General features: G+C 35.6%; 1 protein-coding gene across 5 annotated transcripts in view; it reads right to left on the bottom strand.

Annotated features, from left to right (window-relative positions):
• The window catches only part of ZMYND11 (zinc finger, MYND-type containing 11), a 137,102-nt gene that overhangs the window by 54,360 nt on the left and 67,480 nt on the right, over positions 1-15,262 (bottom strand). For 4 of the 5 annotated variants that reach the window (XM_006887664.1, XM_006887665.1, XM_006887666.1 and 1 more), the window contains exon 2: positions 1,049-1,208. In XM_006887664.1, coding sequence (XP_006887726.1) covers positions 1,049-1,208 — 160 coding nt within the window. Of the gene's footprint in view, positions 1-1,048; positions 1,209-15,262 lie in introns of those variants that run through there. The other variant, XM_006887668.1, reaches the window with a different exon arrangement.

The raw sequence follows: 15,262 nt of genomic DNA, 5'->3' as shown, positions 1-15,262 counted from the left end.
GCAATGAATGAATGGAAATCCAAAATCTCTGTAAAAAGAAAAATTAAAAAAAAAAAGAAATAAATCTTATTTAAGGAAAAAAAGCACTTCTATATGTGCCCCTGAGTATAAATTTATATGTAGGCAGTTCCCAGATTACAAATTCAATCTGTTCTTGTGACTCTAAGTGGTATTTTTAGGGGATTCTGAACAGGTGTTTACAGTTCTTAGTTAGCCTTACAAACAAAGTACAAACAAAGGCTGGCTGCCTTTTCAATGATTTAGAAGCTCTGGTTGCAATAAGTGAAGATGACTGTGATAAAGACTTTGGTGAGAGTAGAGGTTGATTCGCTCATCTCAAAGAAAGAGCAAATTCACATTAAAGGAGATACTGATGTCATTCGTAAATTGTGCATTCATAACCTGGGGTTAATCTAAAAAAATGTAAATAAATATATAAATACAAGTGGGGAAAAAACCAAACTCCAGTTAAAAACATAAAGAGAATTAACTATTTCTTTCCTGCTTTGTTCTAGATCCAAAACCACTGCAGCAGTCACTAGTCAACTATGATCTTGGCCAGGGAGGTCAGGCATTTGAAACCTGTGTACTTGGCAACATAATTCCAATGCAAGATTGCTCCTGGTTTTGGTAATAACTCCTCTAACTAAAATGATCTTCCTACCTAGGGAGATAGTTTATTCCTTTTAGCATTTCTAGAAGATACCAAGATTATCTTGTGTTGAAACATTTTACTAAAATTTATTGGAAAATCTAGGTAGTAACATAACAAACTGTAATAGGTTTTAGTTTGTTTTGACCTATTTATTGTTCTTTAGATTACCTTTCTAAATTCATTATAACAGAAAAAACTCTTGAAAAGTGAGTTATCTCCTAAAGAATCCATGAGAAAAGTATTCAACATGCCAATGTAAATCCTTATTATTAATTAAAAATGCAAAAGTGAAGTATCACTAACTTCCTGAAAACCAGTTTCTATGGATTGTATTTAAATAATGCTTAAAACCCCTTAATTAGCATCTGCAAGTATCAAGTTAAATATACTTACAATCTCATCTCCTGGCAACCAATAGCCTTCTTGTTCAATACCAGCTTTTGAACCTTTGCAGCCCACTGTTAGAGTTTCAACAATAAGACCATCTTTCACAGCTAAGCTCAGTTGACGGGTGGTCTCTTTTGGATGCATACCGTGGACTCGAGACATATACCTGAACACAGAGGAAAATCAAATGTAAAAAAGATCCCTTAGTACCGAAATCTAAAGTAGAATAAAAATAAGAAAATGGAGGTGACTTACTTCCCTTTTATTATGACTTGCACTTATGAGAGTGCTGCTATTTAAAAAAAAAAGAGAGAGGAAGTCTTGAATCACTACTGAGTTATCATGGTATTTCATCCCTAAATTTGTTCTGTATGTTTAGAACAAAATGGCTCAAAATAGTCCCAACCTAGCAAATATAAATCACTTAGCAAACTTAGTCAAACATCCCATTGAATTCTAACCTCTGGAGGAGTTACCAATAATTTCTGTTCTGCAGATTCTAAATTTAGAATTTTATAATTTCTAATCATAAGTACTCAGAATATAAAGACTTTTTATTCAAAGTTCATTAGTAATTGAGTGGTGGTCAACATGTAAGGAAAATAATAATGTACATCATGATCAATCATACTTTGAACTGGATCATGAAATATACTGATGTTTGAGGACTTAGAATTAGAGGTCTTTTTATTTTTCAATTCTAAAAATAATAACAATTTCAAACATACTCTGAAGCACAGAGAATAATATTGAAGACTTATTATGAAGTCTTATTCTTAATACTCACCAGTTATATTTAATTCATGTTAACATTAGGGCCTATTTACTTCATATCTTTTTTTACAGAAATAAAGTATTATGAATACAGTTGAATTACTACTACTATTTTCCACTCAAATCTGATCAGTACACATGCTGCACACACACACACACACACACACACACACACACCCTCCAAACATCAAAGATTTCTTGACTATTCTGATTTAATGAAAAAAGAAAGGAAAAAATCAAGCTGGCCTCTAATTTCTCCAGAGAAACATTCCATGATAGAAACAGGAATAATGCCTATCAAGTCCTTGGATAAAAAAGTAGCTCCTAAGGATTTAGTAGCTGCCCTCAAATATGAAAGAAAATAATGAAGAATTCTGAAAATGTAAAGAATTCACACTGAAAAAACCTTTTCAACTCAAATTCATTTCAACAAAGAAAACTAGTAAACATTTGCCAATGAAGAAGTTTATCTTTTGCTTTTCAAAGAGAGGAGTGAAATGGGGGGAGGGGGGGTAAGGAAAAAGTACAATAATGAATAAATGAAAATCCAAAATCTCTGTAAATGTTCATTAGAATTAATAAAATAAAATTTAAAACAAAAATAAAAACAAAAAACCATTTGCAAAGGAGCCCTAGTGATGCAGTGGCTAAGTGCTTCGCTGCGAACCAAAAGGTCACAAATTTGAACTCACTAGCTATTTATTTCATTGGTGAAAAGACTCAGCAATCTGCTCCTCTGCAGATTACAACCTGAGAACCCCTGTGGCACAATTCTACTCCACCAAAGAAGGATACTATGAGCTGGAGTCTACTCCGTGATACCCAACAACAAGAAGAACAAACCTAGGCAAGGGGACTAGTAGTGAGAATCCTGCCTGATTTAAAAGCAAGAAAGGTGTATCCTTTATACCTATTCAGTCTGAGTAAATATTCCAGAAACTAGAGTTTATGAAGAAGAATGTGACATCAAGATTGGAGGAAGATTCATTAACAACCTGTGTTATGCAGATGACACAACCTTGTTTGCTGCAGAAGATCAAGGACTACAACCTTCAATATGGGTTACATCTTAACAACAAGAAAACAAAGGTCCTCACCACTACCAGGTCAATAAACAACATCATGATAGATAGAAAGAAGATTGAAATTGTCAATGGCTTTATCTTTCTTAGATCAAAAGCCAACACCTTTGGTACCAGCAGTCAGGAGAGCAAGAGATGGTCTGCTGTAAGGGACCTTCCGAAGTCCTGAAAAGCAATGACGTCAGTTTTAAGACTAAGGTGTACCTGTTTCAAACTATGGTCTTTCCAGTTATCTGCTATGCACCTGGGAGCTGGACAATGAATAAGGATTACAGAAGAAGAATCAATGCCTTTCAGTTGTGGTGTTGGTGAAGAATGCTGAATATCCTGGAAATTTCCAAAAGAATAAACAGAAATGTCTTTGAGAAAGTACAACCAGGATGCTCTTTAGAGGTGAGGATGGTGAAGCTTTGCCTCACATAATTTGGGCATATTGCTAGGAGAGGTTCTTCTTTGGAAAGGGCCATCGAACTTGGAAAGATAGAGGGTCAGCAAAAAAGAGTGTCAGCGAAAAAAAAGACAAAGTGACTGCTGACTGCTCTGAAAAAGATCACAATTTTGATGGTGGTGGTGTGTATCATCAAGTCAAAGCACAGCTGATGCTCTGGTGGTTTTGAATGGTGTGTCTTTGGATTGGCAACTACACAACCTTACCACTCAGCCACCAGAAAGTACAGGATAGAAGAAAACTGTAGAACAAAATTCAATCATAAAAATGGATAGGCTTTCTGGTTTCATAGAGACTCATGGGACACTTCCACCCTCAACCTATATAACGTAATCCTTGAAACCACCCCTCAAGCTCAATCTTCAACCAAAAAACAGACATACAAATGAGTAACAACAAGGGCAGACATATATAACTCTGTAGATGAAATAGCCACACAAGAGTAAAGGATAGCACTTGCCCAAGGATAAAGCCCCGAAGGCAGGCAGGGCTAAGAAAGAACAAATGGAAAGTTCCCCTTTCCATTTCACACAGTGAAGAGAGAGGAAGAGAACTGTTACATGGTGGGGACTGGAGTCAGTGTCATGAAACAAAATGTGTATTAACTGTTGAACGAAAAACCAATTTCCTTTATAAAGTCTCACTCAACAGGCAAAAGTCAAACCATGAAAATAACTAAATTTTGAAAATTTTTACTAGATGGAGAACAGTAAAAACATCTTACTTTCTTCAATGTCCAATATACAGAATCAAGAGAAGTTAGGTATACTCTTTAAGTTGCTAAAGATAAGCCCTAGGGGGGAAAAAACCAACTCACTTTGAAATGATCTAAAGAAATGCATACAAAACATATTATGAAGTAAAACATAAAACCCAAAGAAATACTGAACCAGAAGCATATCAAATGTAAGGGTCCAAATAAAATATGTTTAATTTAATAATAAATACTGATTTGACTAAATTTAAAAATCATAAGAAAAAGATCATTTTTACACATGAAAAATTTATCTTATATAGGAGACATAAAAATATAAAGAAACAGAAATCTTAGGGAAAGAATGAGTAAAATTATATCATAAATATGAACTCCAAATAGAGCAAAGACAAAAACTTTAATCTACATAATTTCAAATTCAGGGCAAAATAATTTTTAAAGAAGACACCTGGAAGTAATTCTATAACAAACACATCAAAAAAAGAAGAAGATCCAAAATCAGTACTCCAACAATTGCAAAAAAGAACACCAATCAAAGCCCATAGTAAACTCCAGATGAAAAGGAATAATAAAGATAAGGATAAGCGAAATATACAGCAATAAATGAAATGAGATGATAATGTCATCTCAGACAGGAGTCTCATAATGAAAATGTACAGAGTACTCCTGGGCCTCCACAAGAAAAAGACAGATAACACAATTACAAAATGAGCAAAAGACATGGAAAGAATTTTCACAGAGGAAGATATTCGGATAGCCAACAGACACATAAGCAAATGCTCCAAATCACTGGCGATAAAAGAGATGCAAATCAAAACCATAATAAGATACCCTTTCACTCCAGTAGCAGAGGCAAAGTTTAACAGGGCAGCAAGTAATTAACGTTGGAAAGGATGTGGTCAGATAGGAACTTTTATACATTGTTGGTAGGATTGTAAAATGGTACAATCACTCTGGAAAGCAGTTTGGCACTTCCTCAAAAAAGCTAAACACACAGCACAGCCTGCTTTCTGAGGAACCTCCTGTCTTCTCTGCTCCCTGCTGTGTTGGACTTGCTGTTGCTTGAATAATACCAAGTTTGGAGGGTTGGGTTGGGAATGGAGGTTTTTATAATAAAATATGTATACTTTTGAGAATTAAATGTTAATACACCTTAAAAAAAAAGCACAAAACACAGAAATTCCATAAGACCCAGCTATTCCACTTCTTAGAATATACCCCAAGAAAATAAGAATTAAGGAACAAACAGAGACTTGTACACCAATGTTCATAGCAGTGTTATTCACCATCACAAGAACATGGAAAGAGCCCAGATGTCCAACCACAATCGAATGGATTGAGAAATTATGGCACCCAGGAGCAATGATTTTGTAATTTCTACCTAATTTAGGAGGGACTGGAGAGCATTATGCTGAGCAGATTAACTCAGTCCCATAAGGACAAATACTGTATAAAACCATTATTGTAGAATGAGTATGAGGATCCAAGGAGGGGGGATGGAGGGTGGAAGCAGAGAAGTGAGGATGGGTGAGGGGTTGTGGTGGGGGGGTATTAATCATAGGGTTGCACAATTTGATGGGTAGGGGTGGTGAAGGAAGTGGGAAAGAGAGAGTGTAAAAAATAATGTATTAGATCTTTGTAAATAAGCCAGTATAAAATAAAAATAATTTAAAAAAAATAAATGGAATATAAAACATAAGAGCATTTCAAAAAATTAACAAGACTAGGCTTTCTGGTTTTGTTAGACTAGACTAACGAAGACTGTTGTTGTTGTTTACCGTAGACTCAGAACCAACCCATAGTTGACCCACCGCTGGGGTTTCAGAGGCACTCACAGGAGGAGATTGTCCATGATTTTCCCATGGAACAGCTGGTGGCCTCAAACCACGTGCCTTCAGGATTGCAGCACAGCTTCTTGCCACTAGGCCACCAGAGCTTCCTCAACCAAGACTAGAAGTCCGTTTTTTGCAAAGACTGAGGAAGAAGCCCTGGCAAATCTAATGAAGGTAAAGAAGGAGAGAGCACAACTAACCTATATAAGGAGTGAATAGGGAGTGACATAATGCAACTATCTAAAACTGAAGAACTATAGGGGGCTCTGGTGGCCTAATGGTAAGGAGATACACTGCAAACCCAAAGACATGCAGTTCAAATCTGTGGGAGAAATATGGACCGTCTCCTCCCATGTGATTTATAGCCTCTAAAAACCTTCTGCAGGGTCAGCTATGGGTTAACTACAAATTGATAGTACACAGTAATAACTACAAAATGAAGAACTATATTCCAATAAATGTGAAAATCTGGAGGAAATGAACGCATTTTTCAGAAACTCACTGCCTACCAAAACTAACAAATGGAGGTAAAAAATTTGAACAGACCCTTTATGAAAGAAGCCATTGAAGAGATCATAAAACAATCCCAACTAATGTCTCACCAGTTGGAAGGCTGACACTAATTCTGCTCATACTATTTCAGAATATAGAGAGAGAAGTAATACTCCCGAATACATTCAAAAAAGAAGGTATAATTGTAAAAATAAAGACAGTGACACCACTACAAAAAGAAAATTCTATCTCTCATGAACATAGATGCAAAAAGTTATCAACTTCCAAATGAATCCATCAGGTTGTTGTTGTTGTTTAGTGCTGTCGAGTCGTTTGCGACTCATAGCGACCCTATGTACAACAGCCCTAAACTCTGTTCTGTCCTGTGCCAATTGCACCGTCTCCGACACACCCATCTGATTACCCTAGTCAATGAATCAATCCACCTCATAGAGGGCCTTCCTCTCCTGCGCTGTCCCTCCTCCCTACCAAGCATGATGTCCCTCTCCAAGGACCTGTCCCTCCGTACAACAACATGTCCAAAGTATGTCAGACGAAGCCTCAGAATTCTTGCCTCCAAGGAGCCGCTCGGTTTAACTCATACCATTAAAAAATTAACCATTCTAGTATCAAGAGGGATTCAAAGTAGGTATGCATTAGAAAAACAATCATCTTAATTCACTACATCAGTAAAATAAAGGAAAAGAATCAAATGACCATCTCAATTGGTGCACAAAAGGCATTTGACAATTAATCATCTTTTTCCTGATTAAAATATTCAACAAAATATGAATAAACAGGAATTCCTCAGCATAATTAAAACAATGTACAAAGCCAGTAGCCAATATTACTTTTAATGGAGTGAGATTGAAGGCATTTCCCTTGTGAACTGAAACCAGACCAGATCTTGCGTTACCACCAGTCCCATTCAGGACCATACTGAAAGTGCTGCTGGAGCAGTAAGGTACAAAGGAAATAAAAGCAACCAAGCTTGGAAAGAGGAAGTAAAACTATTTGCAGATAATATAACAATATACAGAGAAAATTCCAAAGAATAAGAAAATTACTCAGTCTAATAGTTCAGTTCAGCAAAGTGTACAAAAATCATTCCGATTTCTCTACAGTAACAAAGAAAACTCTGAGGAGGAAATAAGAAAAAACATATTATTTACAGTTGTCACCCCAAAGATGAAATATTTAGGAAAAAATTAACCAGAGATATAAAAGGCCTTAAGAAAATAAAAAAATGAAACACGACTACAAGAAACCCAAAGAAACCTACATAAATAGAAAAATATGCTATGTTCTTGGATCAAAAGACTTAACACTGTGAAAGTGGAAGTAATGTCAAAACAATTTATAAATACAATGCAATCCCTGTGCAGACACCATTGTCATTTCTCAAAGATAAGGAAAAAGTAATTACCACTTCCTATGGAAAGGGGAAAGACCCTTGGTAAGCAAAGCAATCCTGAAGAAGAAAAAGTAGGAAGCCTCACATTTCCTGATCTCAAAACACACTACACAGCCACTGTACTTAAGATAGTGCGACCCTGGTATGTGCATCTATATGTATATATATGTACTTTGATAAGTGGAATAAAATTGAGAAACCAGAAATAAATCCATCTATGGAGAGACTACAGACCTTTGACACAAATAAAATTTGTTTAAGTAGACAAAAGGGCATCATGCTTGGAAGGGTGGAGGGTCAGTGCAGGGGAGGAAGACCCTAGATGAGATGGTTTACACAAAACTAGAGCAATGGGGTGAATTGGAATCAGTGAGACTGGCTCAGGACAGGGCAGGCTTCAGGTTGTTATGGGTTGTAGGCGACTCGAAGGTACATAACAACAACAACTTTACCAAAGGATGCTGGAAAAACTGGATGTCTCTTTGCAGTGAATTGAAATGAGACTCATACCTCACACTATATACAAAACAAAAACTAAAGATGGACCAAGGACTATGGTTTAAAACCCAATGATCACAATTTTGGCAAAATGAAGAATCCTAAACTATGGCTTAAAAAGATTATCAAGTATAACTGATGCACAATCAACGGAATAGAAACTAGTTGATTGGCACTGCTTAAAGATAACCCAAAATCTCCGTAAATTTTCATTAAAATTAATAATAATAATAATAATAAAGGAATATGTCCTGCCTATCAAAAGGCTTCTCGAGAAGATTAAAAGGAGAAACTACAGACTAGGGGGGTCAAAAAAATCTGTTGAAAGATCTCACAAGAGACTAATTTCTAAAATGTATACAAAACCCAAAAAAACCTCAACAAGAAAAAGATAATCTAATTACAAAATGAATAGAGGATATGCATAGACACTATGACCAAAGAAGACATTCTTTGGCTCACAAACACAAAATGTGCAACGATGAATGAATGGAAATCCAAGTTCTTTATAAACTTTCACGAACATCTAAAAAGAAAAAAAAAAGAAAGCCAACATCCTGTAAAAGGATGACCAGTACATCACTAAAGAAAGATGCTGAGAGGTGTAGAAAGGTTAATGGAAAGCAGAATGACAGGGAGGAAGTAGGAGAAAGTGTGATTGATTACATTGTGAGAATTGAAACTAATGCACTAGAGCAAAATGTGTATGAATGGCTGAATAAGAAATTACCTTTCTTTATGTCACTCAAATAACTATAAAATGGTGAAATCTGAAGTTTAAAGAACGATACCCTAACCACTGGGGAGGGGGGGAGAAATGCTAAGAGCATTACTAATTGTGTTGTGGTTGTTAGATGCCATTGAGTTAAATATGACTCACAATGACCCCATGAACAACAGGTCTGAACCCTGTCCTCTCCTGTGCCATCATCACAATCTGTGACACACTCTAGACCATTGCTGCAGTCACTGTGTCAATCCACCTACTGAAGAACATTCATCTCTTTCCTCCCCATTAGCTACTGGAGATGGAGATTAAAACAACAATGAGATATCATCTTACTGCAAGAAAAACAGCAATGTCCAATAAGACATTAAAAAAAAACACCCCAAATGCTGGCAAAGTTATGGAGAGACTGAAACTCTCATCTTACTATTGGTAGGTATGTATAGAGGTGCAACCACTTTGTAAAGCAATCTGGAATTTCCTCAGAAGCTGGCAATAGAAAGAGCATTTGATCCAGCAAATTTCTGCTCAGTATATATTCCAAAGAAATACAAACTCCTACATAAACCAACATACTCACAAACTGTATATTATAGCAAAGATTTGGAAACAATCCAAGGGCCCATCAATTGATGAATTACTAAAAAAAAATATGGTACCTTCACACAATGAAGTATTATGTGTCATGGAAATATTAACATCAATTTGTAAAATGTTGCACAACATGGAGGAAACAACAAAAATATGGTGAGTGACACTGTGTCAGTCTCAAAAGGGTAATTATGGTGTAAGACTGTTAATGTTAAGACAACTAATTTAAAGAGCTAAGAAATTCTTTTTATACAGACTGAATCTTGTAAACTACATGTTTTCTCCATTTCTCAAAGTGGCTCTACTTTGCAGTCCATCAGCAATGAATAAGTGTTCCAGTTTCCACACATATTAAGAGAACCAAGGGAAGACATGGGAGTAAAGAAAAAAAATTAAGTAGAAGAAATAAAATTTTTGCAAAGTACATAACTTGTTTGGCTATGAATGGAGAAGGGTGAGAGGATAGCAGTGAGAGTAGAGTGAAGGTAAAGAAAAGAAAAAAAGAACCTGTATATAGATCAAGAGGCCATGGTTCAGATACAACAAGAGGAACTGCATGGCTTCAAGTCAGAAAAGGTGTTCATCAAGGTTATGCCTTTTGAACATAATCTGTATGAAGCAAATAATCTGAAAAACTGGATATATGGAGAAATGTGACATCAATAATGGAGGGAAACTCATCAAGAACCTTCAATACTCAGGTGTACACAATCTTGTTTGCAGAAAAGGAAGATTTCTCAGGAAGCTCAAAGACTATATAGCCTTCAGTATACATTTGAGTAGGAGGCAACATGACTTTATGTAGATCAGTAATCAACACCTGTGGAAGCAGCAGTCAGAAATCAAACAGTGTAATACATTAGGCAACTATGCTGAAAAAGATTTAAAATCTTTAAATCCTAAACTTGCTATGAAATAGCAAGAGGACCTGAGTAACCACTAAAATAAAATAACAAAGTAGGATGACTTGCATTTCCTGGTTTAAAAATATTATATAGGTACACTAATTAAAATGCCCTGATACTAGTGTAGTAACATTTTTACCTCTCTGTAGCATCAGACTAGCAAAATAATAGACACACAGACCAGTGGATTTGAATTAAGAGTTCAGAAATAAACTTATACATCTATGGTAAATTTATTTGATGAGTATACTAAATCTATCTGACAGGGAAGGAATTGTGTCTTCCATAATTGGTCCTGGGAAAATTGGATTTCCACATTCAGAAAAATGAAGCTAGATCCATACCTCCCTCCATATAAAAAAAAATTTAAAGATATAAATGTAAAATCTGAAACCATAAATTAGAAAATATGCAAGGGTTTGTCTTTTAATAATGGATTATATACTATGATAATAAGATCACTAACAGCAAAAGATTATAGACCTCTGTCACTATGTTGGTAAAGATGAAAGAAAACAAACAAACACAACCAGAAAACAACAGATGCTGGTGAGGATGTGGGGAAACTGGAACACTTATCCATTGCTGGTGGGAATGCAAATTAGTAGAGCCACTTTGAAAAATGGGGAAACTGTGTAGGAGAACCTGAACAAACAGCACTACCATATGACCCAGCCATTTCACTTCTAGACTTAAATATCACGTAGGCTAATATTCACAATAGTAAAAAAGTAGAAATCACCTAAATGTCCATGGTACATTTATACAATGAAATACTGCATCATTCAGGCCATGGTCTTCTCAGTCACCTGCTATGCTGGTAACTGAGAAGACTATCACAGAGATGGATGACAAACAAGGATTCCAGAAGAATAATTGATGCCTTTGGGTTGTGGTGCTGGAGGAAAAGTACTGAATATCCCATGGACTGCCAAAGCAACAAACAGATATGTCTTGGAAGAAAGTACAGACAAGTTGCTCCTTGGAGACAAAAATTCATATTTCATACTTTGGACATGTAGCTGGGAGAGGCTATTCCTCAAAAACAGACATTATGCTTGGAATGATGGAAGGTCAATGAAGGAGAGGAAGATTCTCAACAGGACTGATATGGTGATTTCAGCCATGGGCTCTGGTGTGCCAGACATGATGAGGATGGCACCAGGTAGGGCAACTATTCATAGGATGGCTATGAGTTGTACTTGACTGGGCAGCACCTAATAACAAGAATTATGAAGAGATATGAAGATATGAAGTCTTGATACATGTGGTAATTTGGTGAAGCCTAATGACATTGTGCTGAGTGAAGTCAGTCACTGAAGTACAAATGTTGCATGGTATCACTCAAAGAAAAATATAAGTCCAGGCAAATGTATGATTAACAGCCTCTGAAAACCCACTGAAGGGTCAGCTATAGGTCAGTTCCAACCAAAAAACAACAAGTATAGTAAGAAAGAGGAAAGAGAGTGAAGAAGTTATCAATTATAAAGTAATGAGCTTCCATTTATGGTGCTAGGAAAACCTTATAAAAGGTAGACCTGTGCAGCTGAGTATTTTAAGTGCCACCAATAAGTTACTTCACTCAGTATAAAGTCTTCAAGCTCCATCCAAACTGTAGCATGTATTAAGATTTTATATCTCCTACTGGCTAAGTAGGATACTTGTTCAATCTGTATTTTAAGTAAGATATTCAGGAAGCTGGACTTTAAGAATGTGGCATTAGGATTATCAACAACCTTAATTATGCAAATGACACAAGTATGCTTGTGGAGAGTGAAGAAGACTTGAAACACCTGCTACAAAGATCAAGGACTAAAAAAAAAAAAAAAGATCAAGGACTATAGCCTCCAATATGGATTACATCTCAATAAAGAAAACAGAAATCCTTACCACTGAATCAATATAAAAAAAAAAAAAAAGATCAAGGACTATAGCCTCCAATATGGATTACATCTCAATAAAGAAAACAGAAATCCTTACCACTGAATCAATAGGTTACATCATGACAAATTAAAAAAAAAAAAAAAGACTGACATTGCTAATGATTTCCTCTAGCCTGGATCTACAACAAAGACACTTGGTACCAGCAGTCAAGAAATCAGAAGACATGCTACACTGGAAAAATTGACAATCAAGGACCTCTCCAAAGTGGTAAGGTGCAATGATGTTAGTTTAAAGACTAAGGTACACCTGATTCAAGCCATGTTGTTTTTAGTGATTTGTTATGCATCTGAAAGTTAGAGCGTGAATGAAGAAGACAGAACAGTCAATACTTCTGTGTTGTGGTGTTGGAAAAGATGACTGATTATCCCATGCACTGCAAAGAGAACAAATAAGTCTCTTGCAGAAAATGCAATTATGGTATTCCTTAGAAGAAAAAAATGATGAAGCTTCATCTCACATACTTTGTACATGTCATATAGCAGAGATAGCTGGACGGCACGGGTTAGGGAAAAGTACAAATCTGCTATTCAGTCACTGTGAATTATAGCTAACAACACCTAACAAACAACAACGCAACATTACTAAGTTGTATACCTGTAAAAAGTGAAATAAAATTGGATAAAATTTTACAAGATAATTAGTATTTGTAACAAAGAAAAGAAAAGAAAAAAAAGAGCAGCTTCTGAGGCTTCTCTGTACAACTACATATCTCCCAGGACTTAGTTCATTTGTTTTCGGTTTAGAGTCAAGTATCATGAGACATGCCAATCAACTTATTTTATGCTCTGTTCTCTCTGTTAGTTCTTTGTGTGCCTTTTACAATCTTGCAAGTGATCTTCTAAGACAAAGCAAATAGTTTTTATTTTCCTGAAACAACAGATGATGAAAGTATCATGACAGGAGGAAGAAGGCGTGTCAGGAAAGACAGGAGGACAGTGTGGCTAATGGCCTACAGGAGCTACTGCTTCCTTTGCCCTGAGACCAAAAGAACAGAGCAGAAAGTTTTTATAGACTAACTATCATAAGAGAGGGAAAGGCAAAGTAGAATTTCAAATTCTTCTGAACCCTAGGCTTTCTGAAGGCATGGAGGATGACTGAATCCCCAAACCACTTTGAAATAATCTTTAACCCTTAAGCCACAAATAATTCTTTAAAAATCTTCTTAAAACCAAATAGCTTAACTAGTGAAAAATAAAAGTCTGCCTTGATTATTAATACTCTTTTAAAAACTACCTACATGGGATCAAATTAACAATAGAAAATAAACATTTGAAAGGAATAATAATTTACGAAATGGAGGAAATACAACTCAGAAAGACAGGGATGACAGCCATCGAATGCAAGCACTGCCCTGAACTGTCAAGGAGAAACTGTGAATTGGTGTATGTTTGGCTGTGTGTATTCTCAACAGCAAAACAAATAAAAATATTTAAAATCAACCTAGAAAAGTAAATCTGTCATTTTGATCTGATGGGACACCATCAAGAGAAAGAACATGTGCATCATTGGAATCCCAGAACAGGAAGAAGCAAGTAAAGGCACTGAAAAAGTTGTAGAATAATTACTAGAAGAAAACTTCCCAGACATAATGAAGAATGCAATAATATATATTCAAGAAGCTTAGCAAACACTATATAAAATAGACTCCAAAAGAAAAACATCATGGCATATCATAGTCAAATTTGTCAGAACCAAAGATAAGGAAAGAATTTTGAAAGCAGGAGGGAGAAACAAAGAGGGAGTAACTTATAAGGGAGAACAGATAAGATTAAGTACCCATTTATCAGCAGAAACCATGCAAACAAGAAGACAGTGGAATGACATATACTGAAAACTCAAAGAACACAACTGTCAAACAAGAATACTGTACCCAGCAAAACTGTCCATCAAATATGAAGGGAGAGATCAAGATATTCCCAGAAAAACAGAACCTAAAGGATTTTGTAAAATTAAGACCAGCATGTTGTAGGAAACACTGAGACGTCCTTCTTATAAAGGTGCCACAGAAAACTGGATGGACCAAAGTAACAAGCAACACCAAAAATAACTCAACAAAATGATAGCAATAAATCCTTGCCTCTTAATAATCGCACTGAATGTGAATGGTATAAATGCATCATTGAAGAGAAAAAGAGTAGCAGATTGGATAAAAACCCCAAATCAATCAATATGCTATCTACAAGAGATACAACTGAAAAAAATGAAGATAAAGAAAGACTAAAACTAAAAGGGTGGGAAAAAATATAGCAAACAAAGGGTAACCAGAAAAAAGCAGGAGTAGTGGTATTATTCTCTGATAAAATAAATTTCAATGCAAAAACCATCACAAAGGTCAACAAAGGTCACTACATAATGCTGAAAGGATCAATAGAACAAGAGGACATAACAATAATAAATATCTATTCACCAAGTAAAAGACCTGAAAAATATATAGAACAAACATTAACAAAATGGAAAAAGGAAATAGACAACACTACTATAGTAGTTGATGACTTCAATACATCACTCTTAAGAAAAGATAGAACAACCAGAAAGAAACTCAACAAAGATGCTGAAGAATTAAACTATACAGTAAATCAACTTGATCTCATAGATATTTGTAGGCCAATGCACCTAAAAAATGCACAGTAACCTTCTTCTCCAAAGTGCATGGAACGTTCTCTAAAATAGATCAGATTTTAGGCCACAAGGCAAGCATTAATATGTTCAAAAACACAGAAATTATACACAGCATCTTCTCAGACCACAATGCTACAAAGTTAGAAATTAGTAACAAGAGGATAAATGAGAAAAACCAT

The sequence above is a fragment of the Elephantulus edwardii genome, unplaced genomic scaffold (genome assembly GCF_000299155.1).
Source record: "Elephantulus edwardii isolate Elephantulus edwardi_28Jun2011 unplaced genomic scaffold, EleEdw1.0 scaffold00060, whole genome shotgun sequence".
Taxonomy (NCBI): Eukaryota; Metazoa; Chordata; class Mammalia; order Macroscelidea; family Macroscelididae; genus Elephantulus; species Elephantulus edwardii.
Note: the sequence above shows the minus strand (reverse complement) of the source record. Positions and strands in the feature narration are given on the sequence as shown.